The following is an 18378-nucleotide window of genomic DNA, read 5'->3' as shown; positions in this document are numbered from 1 at the left end:
GCGCCCCAAATTCCAAATGTTTCCAGACCGCCTGAATCCTCCCGGGGCGTGGGAGAGAAGCTCACAGAGCAACCGAAGCCTAGTACGGGCGCTAAATAACAGTACTACTAATATGGAGATAGCACCCGCCTGCCCTTTGCGGCGACCTGCTGCTGAAAAGCCCGTGGAAGTCACTAACGTGGTTCCCGTGAGCTAATCACTGCACACGGACCCTGTGAAAGCGGTCTGTGTACCTTTTTGTCCCTTTGTCTGCTGACTGGTAGGTACGCCATACATTTCCATCACGGTTGGCCATACCTTTTCCCTTCCTCCCACCCTTGCCAGTCAAATGAGAAAGACTGAGGCGCTTAGTATGCATTCGAACGAGTAGCACGCCACTCCATCCATTTCAAATATATAAACTGCTAAGATTACCCTCATTCGAGCTTTCTTCTTTTTCCGTACTCCTTAGCATACAAACAGGCTTTGGTAGTAATCGATACCTCCAACATGTCTCCCATCCCCAGACACGTCGTCAAGCTCACGCAAAGAATCCACAACCCTGCCCTCCGCAACCTCACACTCAGCCTGATTGAGCAGGCTTCTCATCAACCCGACCTTTCCCATTTCACCATCGCTACACTAAAGTAAGTAGGCCCAGGAAAGTGCACCTAGATTCATTGATTTGCGGGGAGCTCACTCGGACAGAAATCCAACGCACACGAGTCACACCGATACGAAACCCCACGCGACAGTTCTGTTTGCAAACGAGGAGCAATTCAAGAACAACAAGGCTCAAACTGCCTATATATATCACGACGAAGAAGGACGGTATGCTGGTCATACTTTGTATGAGGAAAGAGACAACAAGGCCTCGGATGATTAAAGGTACAAGCATGAGCGGAAGATGACTTCTACACTTAGCTGTCTTTACCGATAATCGCAGCAAAGTAATAGCGTTGTTAGCCTTTTAAACCCGGTTGGCTACCAATTAGTCGGTGTACAAATTAACAACCGAGTCCTAGTTCTCTTTTAAAAAAACAAGAAAAAAGATTAAGAAGCAAATGCGGTGCATCTATCCTCGGCGATTGTAGGTGACGATAGACCATGTCGTAGCAACCCTTGCTGTCTTGTTCCACATGTGTGAGGAGTATTATTGCTGATCGGGGTGACAATTTTGCTTGTTATAAACCGATACATGATTGTAGATTGAAAAAGATGACAACCAGTGAGTGAGGGAATCGATGTGCTGAGCCTAGATATAATAATAACCATAGCAAAATGTTTCTCGGAAGATATCCTCCGTATTTGTAGGAGAATAGTCAGATCAAGGTATCTGCAAAGCTTACAGAGAAAAGACTCTGATGGAGAGGCACTTGTGATGTTTGGTATATTTTTATAAGGAGGTGCCACAGCCATACCAGCTTGGTTTTTGCTATATTAGATTGACCGTTGCCGTATTAGTTAAATTATATATAACCTAGACTGTCGGCTTTTACAAGTTGAGTTTATAATGTATCTCTACGGACTTCTCACTAATTTAAGAATTATAATTACTAATATACACCCAGGGGCAGGTTATACAAATCTATATAGATTATATAATTTCACGCAGGCTATACAAACGCACGGAGATCATATCAGCCTATGTATGTCATGCAGACCACGCAGGCCATATAATCTATGTAAATGCAAATTCCAACGAGAATTCCCAGGTCTCACCCATGCAATACAAAAAATTGACCCAAGCTATCAAAGAAATTATTAACTCTTTACTTATGATATACCATCTTTCATCACTCAATCCACGCTGTAATACTTTACATACACTTATTGTATTATCTCATCTTCACGCCAATAATAGGAACGACACTAACAAGACAGTAGGAAACCACTGTCGATTCTGCACCCGTTGTGGTGTCTACATGGGTACTAATGAAACAGGACAGAATATACTGGTTGACAAGTGTAATGATTTTCCCTGCAGGCAATTTGTGGGTCTTGATGAGTTTGCTAAAGCCTGCTGTCGCTGCAAAAGTCTCCCTGGACGCGAAATTGCCAATCCACACAGAAAATATTGAACGAGTAAAGTCGTTGTCCAAGACGTCCAAATTGCTGTATTATATACTTGGACAACGCGAAGCTCACGCCACGTTCAACCGTCGCGGAATCGTTACTCGACCAGCAACGCTGACTGAAGATGACCGAATACTACTGGTGACCACGCGGAACAGTTTGAAGACGATCGTGCAAGAAACCTTTAGCACAGAAGCTGCTACTTTTATTATAACTACCAGTCAAACAGGCTCGGCGAAGAAAAATGATGCTGAGGATGAAACACTTAAAGCGTAGGACGCCACAATCAATAGAATGCACTATTGAGAGGAAGACCTTGTCTTTGGTCTTCTTGCTGGAAAACGAGAATATTAGATCCCGAGGACCCAAATAGAATCTAAGGGGGACGAACTAAAAGTTCTTCCAAGCCAGCAACAAGCGTATCTTCATAGATATTGTACGCTTCTTCATCAGGTCCCATACTGTCGAAGGTCGTTGCAACATCGAAGTCAACCCACACCAGTCTTTTTGACCTTCCTTCCGTTACTAGAAGAATATTTCTGGCGTATATATCCATGTGGTGGATATGAGCTTTATGTATCTGTTTCATACCTTCGATGGCCATCTTATAAAGGGCCCCTGAATAATTAAAACAGTTTAGGCATTCGGCGGTTGAGAAGTACTCGAGAAGGATCGCTCTAGGATGCAATTAGTCATGAATAAAATTCCGCAGAATTGGCTGAAACGCATCTGGGTCGAGCCGATCGATATAACCATAGCATGATGGAACCAAGCCGCTGTCACACACGCCATATTGAAGGAGATTCATGTAGGCCTTTAGCTCACAGCGATATCGATTCAAGTCTCGGCCGCTCTCCGTGTATCCAGGGTCTCCATTATCATGATACTGAGCTATCAGCGGTGGTAAAATGGGAAAGGCGCGTCGACTTACAAGCTTCATGGCGTACGTCTCACCATCGAGTTTGATCTGAAAAATCGAGGAAGCCCGGGAGACTGCAATCTCCCTTTCTATTTGTATATGGGAAGGCTCAGGCTTTGACAGGCGACTTTTCATCACCGAACGCATGGCGATAGTACCTGACAATGAACAAAGGGGACTGCTTCAGGGGATGAACCTGGTAGACTGATGATAAAGTTCATTCATTCGCGCAGCAAGGGATTACTTATTGAGTCATGTGATGGCGTCAGTCACCTGATGTTGTTCCCCGGTCCGACTGACTAGGATCTCCGGATCTACTAATCTCTGATAACCGAGATCAAACCTCAAGTATCTCAACCGTGGAATCACCACGCTGAGTTCTTGAATGGTCCCACTGCAAGCTATTAACCTGCAAAATAAGCTAAACTATGCTACAGTACCTTTTCATTAGCCTTCCAGCCATACCAGTTAATGGCGCCGCACCATCTTATAACACCACAAACCCCCGTTATGATGCAGATGATATTGAAACCGTATCTAGACACAAGTTTTGCCTCCTCATATCCAGTGCAGGTAGGTTTTTGCCAAATCATTCCCAGCTCAAAATTTTGGGGGTCAGGGTTTTCTTTTTAAGGCAGTAACGCTTATTATATCAGCAGTTGGGCAACAGCTGGGTAGTTACATGGGCAACTAATGTAATCCCACTCTGGTGCGCTTCTAATGAAAGCCGGACTGCTTATGAGTTATAGGGAGGAGCAAGTTGATATCAATTGGCCGAAACCATATGCGGAGCCTGTCCGCAGAGACAGAGTTCTATAATCACACCAGTATCGAGTGCATCAACCATTCCAGCTTACAGAGCCCACCCAAGCTGCTGGAAGAATCGCACAAAAACACTATAATCCTTGAACAACGGCAACATCCAAATCACCCCCGTCCAAGCTGTCCACACCTTCCACGTGGCTTTATCGGCAGCAGTCCTCCGCAGGAATAAAGTCCTCCACGCGATAGCTACACCCACACTCACAGGGAGGACATACCCTCCCACGCCTAGCTCCCAGAACGCCGGACACGCAACGGACCAAATCGCAACAGGAACCGCAACGGACCATCGGGCCGGCCCGTCGCCCAAGACTATCGGAACCGTATGTCGGTTCTTGGCGCGATCGCCCTCCAGGTCCTTGATGTCTTGAATGTGCATTGTTGTCCCAATGACAGCGCTGGTTATGATGATCCACCACCAGGTCTGGGGAAGGATCTCAAATCTGGCCTGAGTTGCGACCCGCAGTGACCCCTTGTTGTATTGGGAGAAAGCGATGGCGAGCAACACATTCCGTAGAATGAAGCCGTCGTCGCCCCCGCCGAGGTCGTTGTATGACCAATTTAACGTGTAGAGAAGCGTGGTCTCCTCCCATGCTCCGAGATAAACACTGAGTCCGAGTACAACCGGAATCGCAAGCAAAAGCAGCCGTCGGGTCTCGGTGGTGCTAATCCGACCCGCAGGAAGTGGCCGCCAGGGCCGGTTGATCTTGTCCTCGGCCACAGACTCGGGAAATCTCTGGTTGGCGAGGTTGAATACGAAGAGGTTGAGCCAGTTCCACAGGATCACCGTGGGTATCCGTTTCAGGACGGGGAGTAACTCTGGGGAGCCATTCTCTGTCAAAAGCGGCCCGGACAGGGCAGCGCAGATTCCAAATGCCGTTTCGGGAACGACAAATGTTGTAAAGTCGTCCGCAGTAAACAGCCAGATGGTTTTGGCGGCGCTTGCCCATGTCCGCTCATAGGATACCTGCTGCATCCCGGTTAGACCTGAGTAGAGCCAATGAAATAAAATTCTTACCGCAGGAAACTTGGAGGCAACCATGTCTCCCCGTTCGATGATGCTAGCACGATTTTCCAACATCGTATCCTTGAGTTCGTTGGAAGCAGAGAGTTGAGTTGTGGAAGAAAGGCGGGCGAGAAAGAGATGAGGGGCAAGCCAGATTAAGAATACATCCTTCAGCTGAATTTGTGGCTGTTCACAAGCAGCTGATGCCCCACTTGAGCAAAGGATTCCCGTGGCGAACATCTTAGTCCGGGTCTCTTAAGCCGACGTGGCTGCTGACCGGCGCATGCACTCGGAATGGCATCATTACCCGAGTTGCCTCCCGATTTGCGGCAGTCGACGATAGTGTCGGCATGGATTCCCTTACATATAACACGGTCTGGTGTATGAGAGAGGTGCTAGTTCTGGCATAGAAATCGCTGGGATCTAGCCACTTTCCCAGACACTCCCATGACCCGAGAATATCCACTTAGGTCCCCTCGGGAGTTTTCGCTCAGAACTCACCAGCTATAGCATCGCCAACCAACCCACCACCAGCCGACCTCTCAGCGACACCCGGAGCTTCGTCGTTCGATCCAGGTTTTTGCCCTTTGTCTCCCTCAACAACCGTCCGATTTCCATATAACTCTCTGCCGTTGCCCGGACCGGCTCCCTGACCCCAATCGGTAGCTCCTCAATCGCCACTCGACTGGGTCGATAGTAGCCGTCCGCTTTCTGCAACATTTTATTCTGCAGCTCGTAGATGACTGGGGCACTAGGGGACTGGAGCACGTCACCCGGCGTAAGACCAACTTCATTCAACCATGTGGTAGGAATATACACCCGTCCGATGGCTGCATCCCGACGGATGTCCCGTGCGATGTTGACACATTGGACTGCCATGCCCATCTCCGTTCCTGCATTTCTTATCTCGGCCATGCGTGGAGTCCGCTCATGATAGCAATGGGAGAAAATAACGTCCAGAACGAGCGCACCGACGGTGCCCGCTACATATGCCGTGTATTGATCAAGATTGCGCTCAGTCTCGATCGGAAACGTCCCTTTTTCAGGATTGAAACCTAGATCCATTTCGAAACCTTTTAGAAGGTCATATAGTGGTTCCTTGGATAGACGTGAGAGGGGAAGGAAGTCGATTGACTGGCATAGTGTCCCGTATTTACCCCCCTTCAGTTGCCCATCCGGATGCTCGTTGTTCATTCTTGCATCCAGGATGTTCTTGCACTGTGTGAGCCAATATCGCGCTTCGTGTTCATTCTCCGCTTCGTCGATGAGGTCATCTACCACGCGACAGAAGGAGTATCTAGGCATATTAGACAAGAAATCATGGGAAAAGGCGACATACAGGAATATCAGATCGATGCGTAGCTGACCCTGGAATAACGCACTGCCGAGGAACATGCTCTGGCTTTTCTCCTTCAGGCAGGATACCGCCTGCGACAGAGCGGAAACCAGTCTCCCATCCACAGGCATCGGTTTTATTAACCCGAGGATTGCTCCTTTTAGTGACGATTTGGACGCTGGCTCAGAGAGACCTCGGTACTCTTCCAGGGCGAATGCATAATCGCATCCCGCGAGTCCCATGACAATCATAATATTAGTGGCCAGGAAAAAGGTTGCTTCTCTGTTACTGTCAGACTGACCTCCATCCAAGTGGGTGTCTTACTCGACTTCGAGACCATAACACTGGTAACTTATTTTTGTGCCGGATTCTATTCTCCACGTCCCTGTTCCCATAGCACGCGCATCCGCAATCCAGAGATACATTGTGGGTAGGCAGACTGATACGACGATTTGTTTCCAGGGAAGTGCCGTAAGAAATGGGTACGATAGTATCCTAAACAGTAAGCAACCACCTTCAGAGAGCGACCCGACGTACCATTGGAACAACAGGACCGGACAGACCCACACCAGAATCAAGCCCAGATATGTCGTCCATTCTCCGGATAGCAGACATGCAATTCCGATACTCATTAATCCCAATATACCCACCGCAACCCCGTTTCGCAACCGTTTATTCCCATCTGACCGGAGGTATATGGGCCGGACCAGCGGCTTCGTGAAGATGCAGTATACCAAACTGGTAGTGTAAGTTTGGATCACAAAGAAGAAGACCTCCTCAATCGGAATCCTGAACAGTGTGGGGCCAATTACTGCATCAGGCGGGTAGGTCCAGATGGCGGTTCGGATGAGATACGAATCCCACGGGATGGTTGCGATAACGGCAATCTGTTAGATTCATTCCATCAGCCTTATTCTCATTAGCTTAGAAGGTATGGTACCGTGATCAGAATGCATATCTTGGACAGGTCTTGTGGCGTGAAGAATGGGTAGTACAGCACCGTTAGCGCTGTCGCCAAGGGGATGGTATAAGTGCAATGACTATTTTGGGCCTGGTTAGCGTTCTGCAGTCCTAGGGTCGTCCTGTCTTACAAGAAAAGGTAGTCCAGGACCATCTTGTTATGCCTGTTTGCTGCACACCATCGCGGGAGAGCTGGTCTTATCAGTAGCCGTGAGGTGAGTCGCGCAAGGTTTGCCGAAACCTGCTCCAGTCCCCAGATCAGGTTGCAGATGGGTCTGTGCTCGTGCAGAATCGCAAACAGCTGGTTCGCAATTCTCCCCGGAATGTTGTCAGCGGATCGGCGATCTGATCGGCGTCGATTACACTCATGGCGGACAAGTCATGGGTAATGCCCAGCTGCTCAGCGTGAGTCGATGCGATGAAGAGAAGAATGAAGTGGAAGGGAGTGCGGGGTCGGTTATGCAGGAGCCCCAGGCCACACAGGCATCAAGGCATTAAGGCATTAAGGGTACTCAGGCACCCACCAGCCCGTGATCGGCCGGATGTCCGGTGGATCCCTTCCCAAAGGTGGGGGTCCATTGTCTTTTGGAATGAATCATCAATGAATGCATGAATGACATGACCGCTCAAACGCAGCTCAAACTATTTACAATCCACAATCCACAAAATCACCATGCCAGCTCCGGTCGGGCCATACAGCTGGCCGCCTCTAGCTGAGAGCAGAACTTTTCCTCCTCGGCCAGTTTGCCCGTCCGCATCTCGCCCGTCACCTTGGGCAGTGCCGGCCAGATCTCTTGTCCCCCCTGCCCTTCTTCTTTCTGCCGATGTGCCATCACCATGCTCCTCACATTTTCTTGAAAGTGGATTGGTCCCTGTCCCAGTCAGCTCGGTTCATTCGGAGGCAATGGTCACCTACCCTCTCCTTGTCTGGGTGCAGCTCGCCGTTGATAAACACCCCCGCACTGAGATTCTCTTGCGCTCCGACACATAGATCCTTATCTTCGTCCAGAACCTGCCGGTAGAACGCATTGATATTGGCGAACTCCTCATCTGTGGCGTCCTTGTGTCGATACACTTCGTTTTCGATCTTGCTCGTGGTCGCGCTCATCGGAATCATGCGCTGGATATAGAAGAATTTGTCCCTATTCCTGTCAATCACAATTCAGTCCCCAACAAGGATAACTTACGTGACAGTAACCGATGTCGTGGGATAAAAATAAGTGATAGCCCGTCGAAACTGTGCATCGGCGCTCTCCTTATTGAAGATATGATGCTCCATGTACCCCGCCTTCGGCTCGACGCGATACCGCGGAAGATCCGACACTCCACTGATAAGCGGATGGGAAGTCGCGCAGTGATAGCACTCGTTATAGTTCTCAATCAGCAACTTCCAGTTTGCCTCCAGATCCATCTCCCAGTAATGGTCAAAGGTGTATTCCCCGCCAAAATCAAAGTCCTGCATCCGCGGCTGCTCGTCGATCTTTTGAAATTCGTCGTCCCATTTGACTTCCGGGTCGCCGGATTCCAAATTGACCCAGACGAAACCTGTCTTGTCGACGTGGACGTGGATGGGAAGGAGGCCGTGTTGGCTCTTATCAAAGCCGGGGACAGTTTCGAAGCGAGGGGCTTTAGAGAGGTTGCCCTTGAAGCCGTATGACCAGCCGTGGTACTTGCAGCTGAGGATGGAGGTGGTTCCCGACCGGGCCTGCACGACGGGGTACGCACGATGTCGACACATGTTGTGGAAGCCGTTGATGTTGCCATCACGGTCGCGAGTTAGGAAGAAGGAGAAGTTAGAGACGGTGAAGGAGAGAAAGTCGCCAGCTTTGGTGAATCTGCTGGCGTGGGTGAGCAACATCCACCGCTTGGAGAAGATGGCGCGTCGCTCCAGCTGGTACATGGCTTCGGAGCGATACCATGATGCGGGCAAGCTCCGGGGAGGAGAGGTCTTTTTGGGAGTATCGGAGCGGCCAAATAGACGCCACATTGTGAACGATGAGTCTAGGGTGGATACTTGAAGTCGCGCGAGTGGAATGGGACAGCTGCGGATTACGGGTCTATATAAGTGAGCTGTGTTGATAAGTGGGGATAGGCTGTCGGGATGGCTTCAAAGATGGGGGTTGGGTCGCCGAGCTGATAAGCGGATAAGAATTGGTGATATCAGTCATTGCCACGCCTATCTGCGAATGATTCCTATCTACCCCGTGCGGTGAGATTAACCACATCTCTAATTCAATTCAATCGTTGGGTGTGGAGTACTTCGTGAGTGGAGCAGCCAAGAGTCTATGGCCCAACATGAGACTTGCTGATATGATTATAGTCTTTTAAATTATATTACATCTGCCATCCGCCCCAAGTGATATTAAAAAGTCGTGGTCGTCGTTTAACAGCGATCCTCCCGTCCACTACATTTTACTCGTGTTCCGCATCCTTCTCAGCAAAAATGTCGACCCCCCAATCAACACAGACCCAAGCAGCGCGCAGCACGCACCAAACAGCTGCAACCCCGAATAATCCGTATAGTTTTGCTTTTCCAGAATGGCGCCCATGATGGGTAACCCGGTCAGACAACTACACTAGTCAGCACCATGCATCTGATTTGACCGATGGACACGTACCTCAGTGACATGATCAGCTGGAATGTCCCAAATCGCTGACCCAGGGTTTGTATGTCCCCCACTTTGGCAACGCAGGGCATCAACAGAGACACTACCGCGCCGCTCACGAAGCCGTACACGGCGGCGAAGACGATGATTCCTGCGTGCGATGGATGATAATTGAATGGGAGCCAGAGACAGAGCATGGAGACGCCGGTGCTGAAACAGCAGAGGCTGATTATATTAAAGTGCCCGAATATGTCGGCTAGCTGAGGGGGGATTAATCGGCCGAAGATGGAGGCAGCGCTAGGTCGATCAGCAACCATGCCTGGAAGGGACTGATGGGGGCTTACTTGATGATGGAGATCAGATACAGCGCCAGGGTGGATGAAAACCCGGCATTCATCGCCATACTGGAAAGATAGTCGAATGGCGCCCATATTCCCCACCTGTTCTGGTCAGTGATGGAGGGAAAATGGGTGGAGATGACAAACATGACGAAGAATGCGCCCGCGGTATACAATCCAAACGCCTTGTCCTTCAACAACGCCAGGTCAATCCATGCCGCTTTCCCGTTCCACTTCTTGCGCGGCAAACGGCTTCGGATCAATGCACACGCGACGACCAACATGACGCCCACGAAGAGTGCGGTATACCGGATGGCACCATAGAAACCGATGTCGTTGATGACACGGTCGAGGAAGATCGGAAAGATCACACCTCCCAGAGAGCTACCGGAAACAGCAATGCCGGTGGCGAAACCCCGTTGGCGGACAAACCACTGGCCAACGCAGATCATGGCGGATGTGAACACCCCGCCTGCTCCGATGCCAAAGCAGAGACCCTGGGCAAGAAAGATATTGTAGTAGTCGTGTGCCAGGCTGGTCATGCACAGGCCCAGAATGCACAGAACACTGCATGGCCAGAGTACCGGGATGGGGCCGTATGTGTCGATGATGCGGCCCCAAAGCGGCCCTGGCGCCCACATGAGGGCCAGCTGCACGGCAAAAATCCAGGAGATGTCGGATGCATCGTAGTCCTTGAGGGATGTCTCTTGGTAGGTAGTTTGGAAGACACCGATACTATTGAGGTCAATATAGTACACAAACGAGGGGGTGTGCCTACGCGTTTAAAAAGCCAAATGAAGAGAAGAGGGCGCAAAAAGCACCCGCCACGGTCAGCCAGCCTTTGACGCCCCCTTCCGGGGGAATGGTTGGCTCGTTTACCGACTGGTCCTTTGGTTCCGACATGTTTGAGGTGCGGAAAATTTAGCGGATCATCTTCCAACATAAATCGGCGCCATGCGCTCAATTTGAAGCTTCATGGGCTCCGTGACAAATAGCAGGACTCGGTCTACGAGGCTAAATCCGGCCGAATAAAGGCGCTCGGGCGCTAAGGTTGGATGTGCTGCTGGCGTCATCGGGCTTCGGCTCTCGCTCTGTCCGACGACGCGAACGCGACAGGGATCTGGTCCCTGCGAGGTCCTCAGTTGCTCCCTCGATTTGCTCCATCGATTTGGGCATGGATTACCTGGCCGCAACAGACTGGTCCAACAACATTCAAGCCAACCTACGGAAACGACGACGGAAAGGGACAATGACTAACTCAAGTCCTGATTTCACACAGCATCCTTCCTGGTGGTCTGCTTTACGACCTTGTCACAGACTGCAATGCAACTGGAAAATCTTGTCCAGGACCCCGGCCGGAAACCGACCCCAATTTTGAGATGCGTCGGGTACTCCACAGGCTCGGCTCTTTTGCAGGATACATAAACTCTGCTGCCAGCCAGATTCAAAGAGGGATTTTTCAGCTCCTCCAAGACCCCCCCAGTTTTTAAATTATCCTGCAGCTTCTGCAGTTTCTGATGAACCAACAACCCCCACACTGGCGGCAACAGGGCCATTCACAATTCCCAGTCAAGTCTTGCTGGGAGGGATCGACTTGATCTAAAGTGAGCATTTTCCGAAGCTCAGCAGAAAACAAATACCACAGGCAAAAGTCGGATAGATCCCAAACCCACGTCGCGGCTGCTCAGCATCATCGACCAGTTGATGTTTCATCGGCTGTCCTCGCCACGTAACGTGCGCGGTACATTTTTCCCACCAATAGGATATTAAAACACCCGGAGCAGCTCGTGCGTCGCAGCCGATCAAAAGCAACGTCCTTGGGCGCTCATCTCGTTCGAACAGCGTGTATCCACCTGGGGAGGGAACAATGGTTCTTTGGCTCGTCGGATCAGAAGCGGTGTGGAGTTGTGATCCAAGCGAATAGGCCCGTCACCAAGCTAGCCATTGACCTCGTTATAGCAACCCCCAGCATAATGGTGATGTCTCGGCTGACTGTCGCGTGTCCACCACGTGGCTGAGAACAGTAGGTATGCGACGCAGTCAGCACGTCGATGGAATTCGGGCACGATCGGGTCGAACAGGCTGACGGTAACGCATGGCACATAATCTGTTATGTAGAAAGCTCGGTGCCTCACACGGAGCAGGCTAAACCTGGAAGGTGATGTAGGTCAGTAGAGCAGTTGGTAATCGCGTGGCTAATTTATCATAGCCGCGCAGTGTTGGGGGCTTTTGCCATCAGCCGCATTCCCCGCAGTAAGGGGAGACATTTCCCCACCAAACCAATGTTTCAGGCATGAGTCTATATGAATTGTATATCAAAGCTGAAAAATGTGTTCGAGGAATCGAGGAAGATCAAGTGGGTGAAAGGAGGCGTGGATGCTATTTGGAAGGAAGAGTGGTGGTTAGGCGATAGCGCCGTGTAACCCCAGAAAGCTTGACCAACAGGTTCCTACGATCAATTGCTCCAAAGTCCTGCCCTGTTCTAGAAGTCTAGAACACATCCCTGGCATACTGCTATCATCAATCGGATGCCAGCATATACCCGGCATATAACCATTCCCCACGGTCGGCGACCCCCTCCGACCGCTCCATCCGCCCGGGGGCCGGGGATGGGATGCCTCATAAACTGGGGTCCCCCGCTCTCCAGCAACTCCAATCCACCATCTCATTCTCACCATTACCACCACCATGCCAACCACCCGCCCACTCCTCCAACTACTCAACCACCACCTCCCCACCATTCGATATGCCTCAACAACCACCTCCCCCAAACCCGGTCCCCTCGCCGGAATTACCGTCGTCAGCCTCGAACAAGCCATCGCAGCCCCCTTCTGCACCCGGCAACTCGCCGACCTAGGCGCGCGGGTCATCAAGATTGAACGCCCCGGGGTCGGCGACTTCGCCCGAAACTACGACACCCGCGTCAACGGACTCGCCTCGCATTTCGTCTGGACCAATCGATCCAAAGAATCTCTCGCCCTGGACCTCAAACAACCCCGTGACCACCGCGTGTTGATGCGATTGCTCCGTCGTGCAGATGTCCTCGTTCAAAACCTCGCCCCTGGAGCGAGTGATCGGCTGGGATTATCCTATACAGAACTAAAAGAAGCGCATCCATCTTTGATCGTCTGTAATATCTCCGGGTACGGACCATCAGGACCGTACCGAGATAAAAAGGCATATGACTTATTGATTCAGAGCGAGGCGGGGATGCTTTCTGTCACAGGGACGGGGAAACAGGAGCCGGCCAAGGTAGGGGTTTCGATAGCGGACATCTGTGCAGGGAGTTACGCATATTCGAATATCCTGGCGGCATTATATCAACGGGATAGAGATTCGGGGAAGGCCGGGTGTAATATTGATATTTCGATGTTGGAGAGTATGGTTGAGTGGATGGGTTTCCCCATGTACTATGCCTATGATGGTAAAGAGGGCCCAGTGCCGGCCGGGGCATCGCATGCGGCGATCTATCCCTATGGGCCGTTCGAGGCCAGGGATGGAAAATCGGTTATGTTGGGGATTCAGAATGAGCGGGAGTGGGGGAAGTTTTGTGAGTTAGTGTTGGGGGATGGAGGTATTGCGATGGATGAGCGGTTTAAGAGTAATGAGCTGAGGTCGAGGAATCGGGAGGAGTTGAAGAGGATTATTTGTGGGGTGTTTGGGGAGCTGTCCGCGGAGGAGGTGGTTGGGAGATTGGATGAAGCCGGGATTGCGAATGCTAGTGTGAATGATATGCAGGGGGTTTGGAATCATCCCCAGCTCAAGGCCAGACAGAGGTGGACGACGGTTAAGACTCCGGTGGGAGATGTTCCGGCGCTGTTGCCTCCGGGGATGACCATGGGGGATGAAGATATGTATGGAGCGCGTATGGACGCGGTGCCAGATGTGGGCGAGCATAATGAGGCCATTCTGGCGGAATTGGGGGTGGATGAGGGGGAGGAGTAGATCAGTAGAACCTTTCTTATGTTGGGTGATGTGGTCACATTGTCTTTTCCTATATCTGAGATTACTGTGTCCCGTGTCTTGGAATAATATAGTTGGGACTTCAGAATTAGCCCGGTTTGATACACTCAAAAGCTGAATACTTAGATTGTAACATTTGAAATTCAGAAGTCCACGGCTTCTGTCAACGCCATCCAACGACCTATGTTCAGCAATATTCACCTCTGAGCGGGTGAAGATGAGTCTATACCCACTGGATGAGGATATCCTGGACCACGAAGATCAACACAACAAAGTACACCAGTGTAGCAATTTGTATACAAGCTTTAAAGTTTCACGTAAACAAACAATTCCATTATGTCTGACTGTCAAATTTTCCAGGTTCGGCGCCCAAGTGCATCCGCCGAGGGGTTCATCGGCCAGCCCGACACGATGCCGAGGCGTCCGTGCCCAGCCCGGCGAACCATGCATAAAGCCGGCTATAAGTCATGTCCTCGGCTACTTGCTCCCTTTGCATCCTGCCCCTTCCATCGGCAACTCGGTGTGACCTACACAGTGCTCTAGAATGCCCTCGCAGGAAAACTCCGGACACCGCCAAGTGATAACCCGAGCCAAACAGGCCTGTCTCCACTGCAACAAACGCCGCATCCGCTGCAATGTCCTGCAGGTGCGGCCCTGCCAGAACTGTGCGGCGCTGAATATACCGTGTGAGATAGGCGTCTCCAAGCGAGGAAAGTATGCTAACCGTGGATTGAGTTTGGTTGATGGTAGAATTGACTAACTGATGGATAGGTACCCTCGTAAGAAGACAGCTGCCCGTCGTGGCGCATCAAAGGACGGGCTCTCAGAACAGTTGACATTGGAATCGTCGGCTTCGTCTGGGTGTGGAGTAGCTACTCAAGCAGATGACCATTTGACTCCGTCGTCAACATGTTCCCCCGTGCCACAGCGGCTTCTTCAGCCGGGTAAACATGCTTTTACTCAACCCCAACAACTGATCTCCGAGGATCTCAGCGACTCCCATCAAATAGTGTTCTTTGGCGAATCAAGTCCGCTAACGGTAGTCATCGACGAAGGACGGCACTCCCCTGAAAAAGGAATCGGGGAAATGCACCGGACTCGTCTCCACTATCCTATTCCAGACAGATTGGCTGTCAATATGCCCGATGAAGGCCTCCGCGCGCACAAGATAAAGCAGGAGGAGCAGCTGAGATTGGATGGGGCTTTCTCATACCCACCAAATGACACATGCGAGACTCTTCTACAAGCCTACTTTGACTGGTTCCACCCGTGCTTCCCAATTCTGAATCGAACGGCTGTGCATCAGGCCTATGGCCAGGGAGGTTTGTCACCACTTCTTCTCCAGGCCATGCTCTTCATCGGAGTCAGCCTGTGCACGGATGAGGCGTTTGCCCGGACAGAGTTCTCCGTTCGGTACTGGGCCAAGTTCCTGTTCTACAATCGAGCCAAGGCGCTCTATGATGCTGACTGGGAGTCCAACAAGACTGTCAAGGTGCAGTCGCTGTTCCTATTGAGCTTTTGGCGAGGAGGACCATCTGAGGAACGGGATTTGCGCTTTTGGCTTGGCAGTGCCATCAGCTTGGCGCAGAAGCGTGGGATGCATTTGATGTATGTAAACTTTTGTCTCACAATGTCGCCGCTAATTTTTCAGGACGAAATTCTCCTTTCATTCCCCACGGGAAGAAGGGCTGTGGAAGCGAATATGGTGGGCTCTTTATGTAGGTATTTCTCCAAGGTTATGAAAGCTGCTAACAACACAGACCCGAGATCAGCAAAGTGCCGCAGGACTCGGTCTGCCGCCGCGCATTCGGGACGAAGACTGTGATGTCGCTATGTTAAGTCCTGCTGATATTCGAGAGGCCGAGAGTGATTCGAATTTGCCGGGAGAGCAGTCTATGGGGGATCTCACCTATCCGATAGAAATGGCCAAGTTGGCTAAAATATGTACGTTTTATCCTCAGACCTGGAATGTGTGCTGACTCGCTAGTGCGCTACCTGGTGGTTACACTATACTCGCCTACCGAAACTGCCTCTGATAGTACATCACGAGCTGCTTTGCATCAACAACTAGTAGATTGGGAATCCAGTATCCCTTCAGAGCTGCGACTGGGGAATGCAAGCACCCCGAGGGAGAAATTCCTAGCCGGACTGTTGCACATGACGTATTAGTATGACATGCTTCGACCCAATATGACTTGTCTGACCGTTACTAGCAACCTGTACATCTTGTTATATCGGCCTTCCTTCCTGCATCCTCCGGACGGAGGCCTGGACAGCCAGGGTCAGATCGCCCTGGATGCCGCCATCAAGAGCACCCGAATCTTGGAAGACCTACTCTCGCACAACCTAGTTCAACATGGTCCTCCTCATCTGTAAGTCATTACACCTCGACTTGGATGATGCTAACAATGTAGAATCACCCATTCTTTTTCAACCCTCTGCATCCACACCATCCACTTCCGTCGATCGTCCGGGACATGTCGCAAGTTAGCCGAACATCGCGCCCGACTCTGTCTTCTGAGCCTGCAAGAGCTGCAGAAATCCTGGGACCTGGAGAACTGGGTATTGAATCTGTTCTTCCGGTGCTTGGACGACAACACCGCCCGCTCTCTCCGAATAACAGATATCATTCCAGTGCCGCAACTGCAGGCAGAGATCCACAGTCCTGTGGCCAATCCAGGGCCATCCGATCCTGCTATTAATGTTATTTCCGAGGCTGGGCAGACGCCTATTCCTCAACCGGGTTTTCCCCACTCTTTCACGGCAGACCTCGGCGTGGCCAGTGATTATTACGGCTGGTTCAATGTCAGTGAAGACTATACCGACTTGCTCGGAGTTCCTCCGCAAGACACATCGCTCAATCTGCAGAATTTGGAGTTTCTCTACCGATTTTTGTAACTGCATCTGTGGCTGCTTTGGATCCACTTGTTGAGCTAAAGATAACGTGATGGCGCTAAGGATGCCAATCCCTGCTGGTCCCTGCTGCTGGCCCGAGGCAGTCAGCCGGCTATTTATCTCCGCCTCCCCTGTTTCTGTTCCCTACTGCTTCACGTCATCTTCTCCGCACCGTGCACCATGTTTGGTGACTTTCCTGTTGACAACAAAATTGTCCTAGTGACTGGCGGAGGATCCGGTAATCAATTTCCAAACATTGCTCCTCGCAAACGCTAACAACCACAGGGATCGGTCTCCAGCTCATCCGCTTGGCCTCCGCCAAAGGCGCCAAAATCATCATTGCCGATCTGCAACTCACCCCTGAGGCCCAACATCTCGTCGACACCACCGAAACCGTCATCTACCAGCGCTGCGACGTGCGCAATTGGGACGACCTTCATGCCCTGATTCAAGTCTCGCGCGACAAATGGAACGATGTCCCGGATGTGTATATCGCATCGGCAGGGATCTTTGAACCCGTGTGTGCTCCTCTGATTTTTTAATCTTCTTCCTGCTAAGCGACATCAGAAATCAGCCAGCTTCTGGGAAGACACCGAGTCAACCCGCTATGCTACCGTCGACATCAACGTCAACCACCCCATCAAATTCACCCGTCTAGCCATCCGAGCTCTTCTCGAAGAAAACAAAAAAGGCGTCGTATGTCTAGTATCTTCCATTTCCGGAATCGGCTCCTCCTACTCCAGTCCGTTGTACTGCGCCAGCAAGCATGCTCTCTGGGGTTTTGTCAAGTCGATGGCCCCTCTAGCTGCATTGGAGGGCGTGAAAGTCACCTCCATTTGTCCTGGGTATTTTCCCTAGTCCATCCTTTGTGATGTAAACACTACTAACAAAAAAGCCTGGTCCCCACACCCCTATGGGACACTGTCCCCGAATTCCGTCAACAATACTCCGTCGAGAATTTCGACCACATCTCCGCAGAAGAAGTAGCAGAGTGCATGCTCTCCCTCATCGAAGAGGGTAAATACCCTGGCGGCGCGGTAGTCGAAATTACTACTCCTGGGCCAAATGGGCGACGCGTGATTCCTCCGTGGAACGTCTCCCCGACGAAAATGTATAGCGCCCGGTTGCTCTCGGACGAAATAGCGAGGAACCTAGTTGCGCCGGTTCAGGCGGTGTTGAAAAGGGAGAGGAAGATGAAGCTGTAGACCTACCTCTGTTTATAATATGTATCGTGGGTGGAATGCTATATATACCTCTCACCTTCGCTTCTATTCCCTCGTCTCAAATGATAGAATGCACATCATCTTGACTACTGTACCTATCCCCAGTCTATACTATCCTCACAACCCATACTCTATTTCTCACTTCTCCCAAAAAACGAATACTCCCAATGACACTAGCAACTCATCCGGTCCGTATAGTAAATCCAACATCATTATGAAAACAACCATCCCTGTGCTCATCGAACTGACCTGTCT

The 18378-nt window shown here is 50.9% G+C and overlaps 10 protein-coding genes across 10 annotated transcripts; 5 read left to right on the top strand and 5 right to left on the bottom strand.

The window, feature by feature from the left end:
• Positions 1 to 171: 171 nt before the first annotated feature.
• Positions 172 to 1041, top strand: BO94DRAFT_561731 (uncharacterized protein). The gene is made up of 2 exons (XM_025614238.1): positions 172 to 626; positions 688 to 1041. The coding sequence occupies exons 1-2, from the start codon at positions 490 to 492 to the stop codon at positions 863 to 865; spliced, it is 315 nt and encodes a 104-aa protein (XP_025472923.1). The 5' UTR covers positions 172 to 489; the 3' UTR covers positions 866 to 1041.
• Positions 1042 to 2341: 1300 nt separating this feature from the next.
• On the bottom strand, positions 2342 to 3121 carry BO94DRAFT_551881 (uncharacterized protein; the record flags this gene model as incomplete). The annotated part of the gene is made up of 4 exons (XM_025613558.1): positions 2342 to 2389; positions 2447 to 2732; positions 2781 to 2941; positions 2987 to 3121. The coding sequence occupies 4 exons, from the start codon at positions 3119 to 3121 to the stop codon at positions 2342 to 2344; spliced, it is 630 nt and encodes a 209-aa protein (XP_025472922.1).
• Positions 3122 to 3328: 207 nt separating this feature from the next.
• Positions 3329 to 3775, top strand: BO94DRAFT_1199 (uncharacterized protein). The gene is made up of 3 exons (XM_025605569.1): positions 3329 to 3547; positions 3634 to 3669; positions 3724 to 3775. The coding sequence occupies exons 1-2, from the start codon at positions 3403 to 3405 to the stop codon at positions 3666 to 3668; spliced, it is 180 nt and encodes a 59-aa protein (XP_025472921.1). The 5' UTR covers positions 3329 to 3402; the 3' UTR covers position 3669; positions 3724 to 3775.
• Positions 3776 to 3827: 52 nt separating this feature from the next.
• Positions 3828 to 4772, bottom strand: BO94DRAFT_551880 (UbiA family prenyltransferase; the record flags this gene model as incomplete). The annotated part of the gene is made up of 1 exon (XM_025613557.1): positions 3828 to 4772. One exon carries the CDS (start codon positions 4770 to 4772, stop codon positions 3828 to 3830), a length of 945 nt encoding a protein of 314 aa, XP_025472920.1.
• A 402-nt stretch (positions 4773 to 5174) lies between these two features.
• On the bottom strand, positions 5175 to 7516 carry BO94DRAFT_1156 (terpenoid synthase). Its single transcript, XM_025605535.1, has 5 exons — positions 7230 to 7516; positions 7079 to 7178; positions 6463 to 7025; positions 6142 to 6420; positions 5175 to 6099 (listed from the first exon to the last, which is right to left on the bottom strand). The coding sequence occupies exons 1-5, from the start codon at positions 7250 to 7252 to the stop codon at positions 5307 to 5309; spliced, it is 1758 nt and encodes a 585-aa protein (XP_025472919.1). The 5' UTR covers positions 7253 to 7516; the 3' UTR covers positions 5175 to 5306.
• A 250-nt stretch (positions 7517 to 7766) lies between these two features.
• Positions 7767 to 9085, bottom strand: BO94DRAFT_551878 (aromatic ring-hydroxylating oxygenase subunit alpha; the record flags this gene model as incomplete). The annotated part of the gene is made up of 3 exons (XM_025613556.1): positions 7767 to 7970; positions 8015 to 8240; positions 8286 to 9085. The coding sequence occupies 3 exons, from the start codon at positions 9083 to 9085 to the stop codon at positions 7767 to 7769; spliced, it is 1230 nt and encodes a 409-aa protein (XP_025472918.1).
• A 301-nt stretch (positions 9086 to 9386) lies between these two features.
• BO94DRAFT_529564 (MCT family MFS transporter) lies at positions 9387 to 11168 on the bottom strand. Its single transcript, XM_025610471.1, has 5 exons — positions 10821 to 11168; positions 10190 to 10777; positions 10049 to 10144; positions 9717 to 10001; positions 9387 to 9669 (listed from the first exon to the last, which is right to left on the bottom strand). Exons 1-5 carry the CDS (start codon positions 10943 to 10945, stop codon positions 9504 to 9506), a joined length of 1260 nt encoding a protein of 419 aa, XP_025472917.1. The 5' UTR covers positions 10946 to 11168; the 3' UTR covers positions 9387 to 9503.
• A 1270-nt stretch (positions 11169 to 12438) lies between these two features.
• Positions 12439 to 14097, top strand: BO94DRAFT_1049 (CaiB/BaiF CoA transferase family protein). Its single transcript, XM_025605475.1, has one exon. The coding sequence runs from the start codon at positions 12731 to 12733 to the stop codon at positions 13985 to 13987; it is 1257 nt and encodes a 418-aa protein (XP_025472916.1). The 5' UTR covers positions 12439 to 12730; the 3' UTR covers positions 13988 to 14097.
• A 416-nt stretch (positions 14098 to 14513) lies between these two features.
• BO94DRAFT_1034 (Zn(II)2Cys6 transcription factor) lies at positions 14514 to 16992 on the top strand. Its single transcript, XM_025605468.1, has 7 exons — positions 14514 to 14719; positions 14777 to 15613; positions 15657 to 15723; positions 15766 to 15949; positions 15993 to 16173; positions 16219 to 16377; positions 16420 to 16992. The coding sequence occupies exons 1-7, from the start codon at positions 14550 to 14552 to the stop codon at positions 16901 to 16903; spliced, it is 2082 nt and encodes a 693-aa protein (XP_025472915.1). The 5' UTR covers positions 14514 to 14549; the 3' UTR covers positions 16904 to 16992.
• Positions 16993 to 17080: 88 nt separating this feature from the next.
• On the top strand, positions 17081 to 18105 carry BO94DRAFT_541005 (NAD(P)-binding protein; the record flags this gene model as incomplete). Its single annotated transcript, XM_025613025.1, has 4 exons — positions 17081 to 17138; positions 17186 to 17418; positions 17468 to 17745; positions 17796 to 18105. 4 exons carry the CDS (start codon positions 17081 to 17083, stop codon positions 18103 to 18105), a joined length of 879 nt encoding a protein of 292 aa, XP_025472914.1.
• Positions 18106 to 18378: the final 273 nt, after the last annotated feature.

The sequence above is a fragment of the Aspergillus sclerotioniger genome, assembly GCF_003184525.1.
Source record: "Aspergillus sclerotioniger CBS 115572 chromosome Unknown BO94scaffold_1, whole genome shotgun sequence".
Taxonomy (NCBI): domain Eukaryota; kingdom Fungi; phylum Ascomycota; class Eurotiomycetes; order Eurotiales; family Aspergillaceae; genus Aspergillus; species Aspergillus sclerotioniger.
Note: the sequence above shows the minus strand (reverse complement) of the source record. Positions and strands in the feature narration are given on the sequence as shown.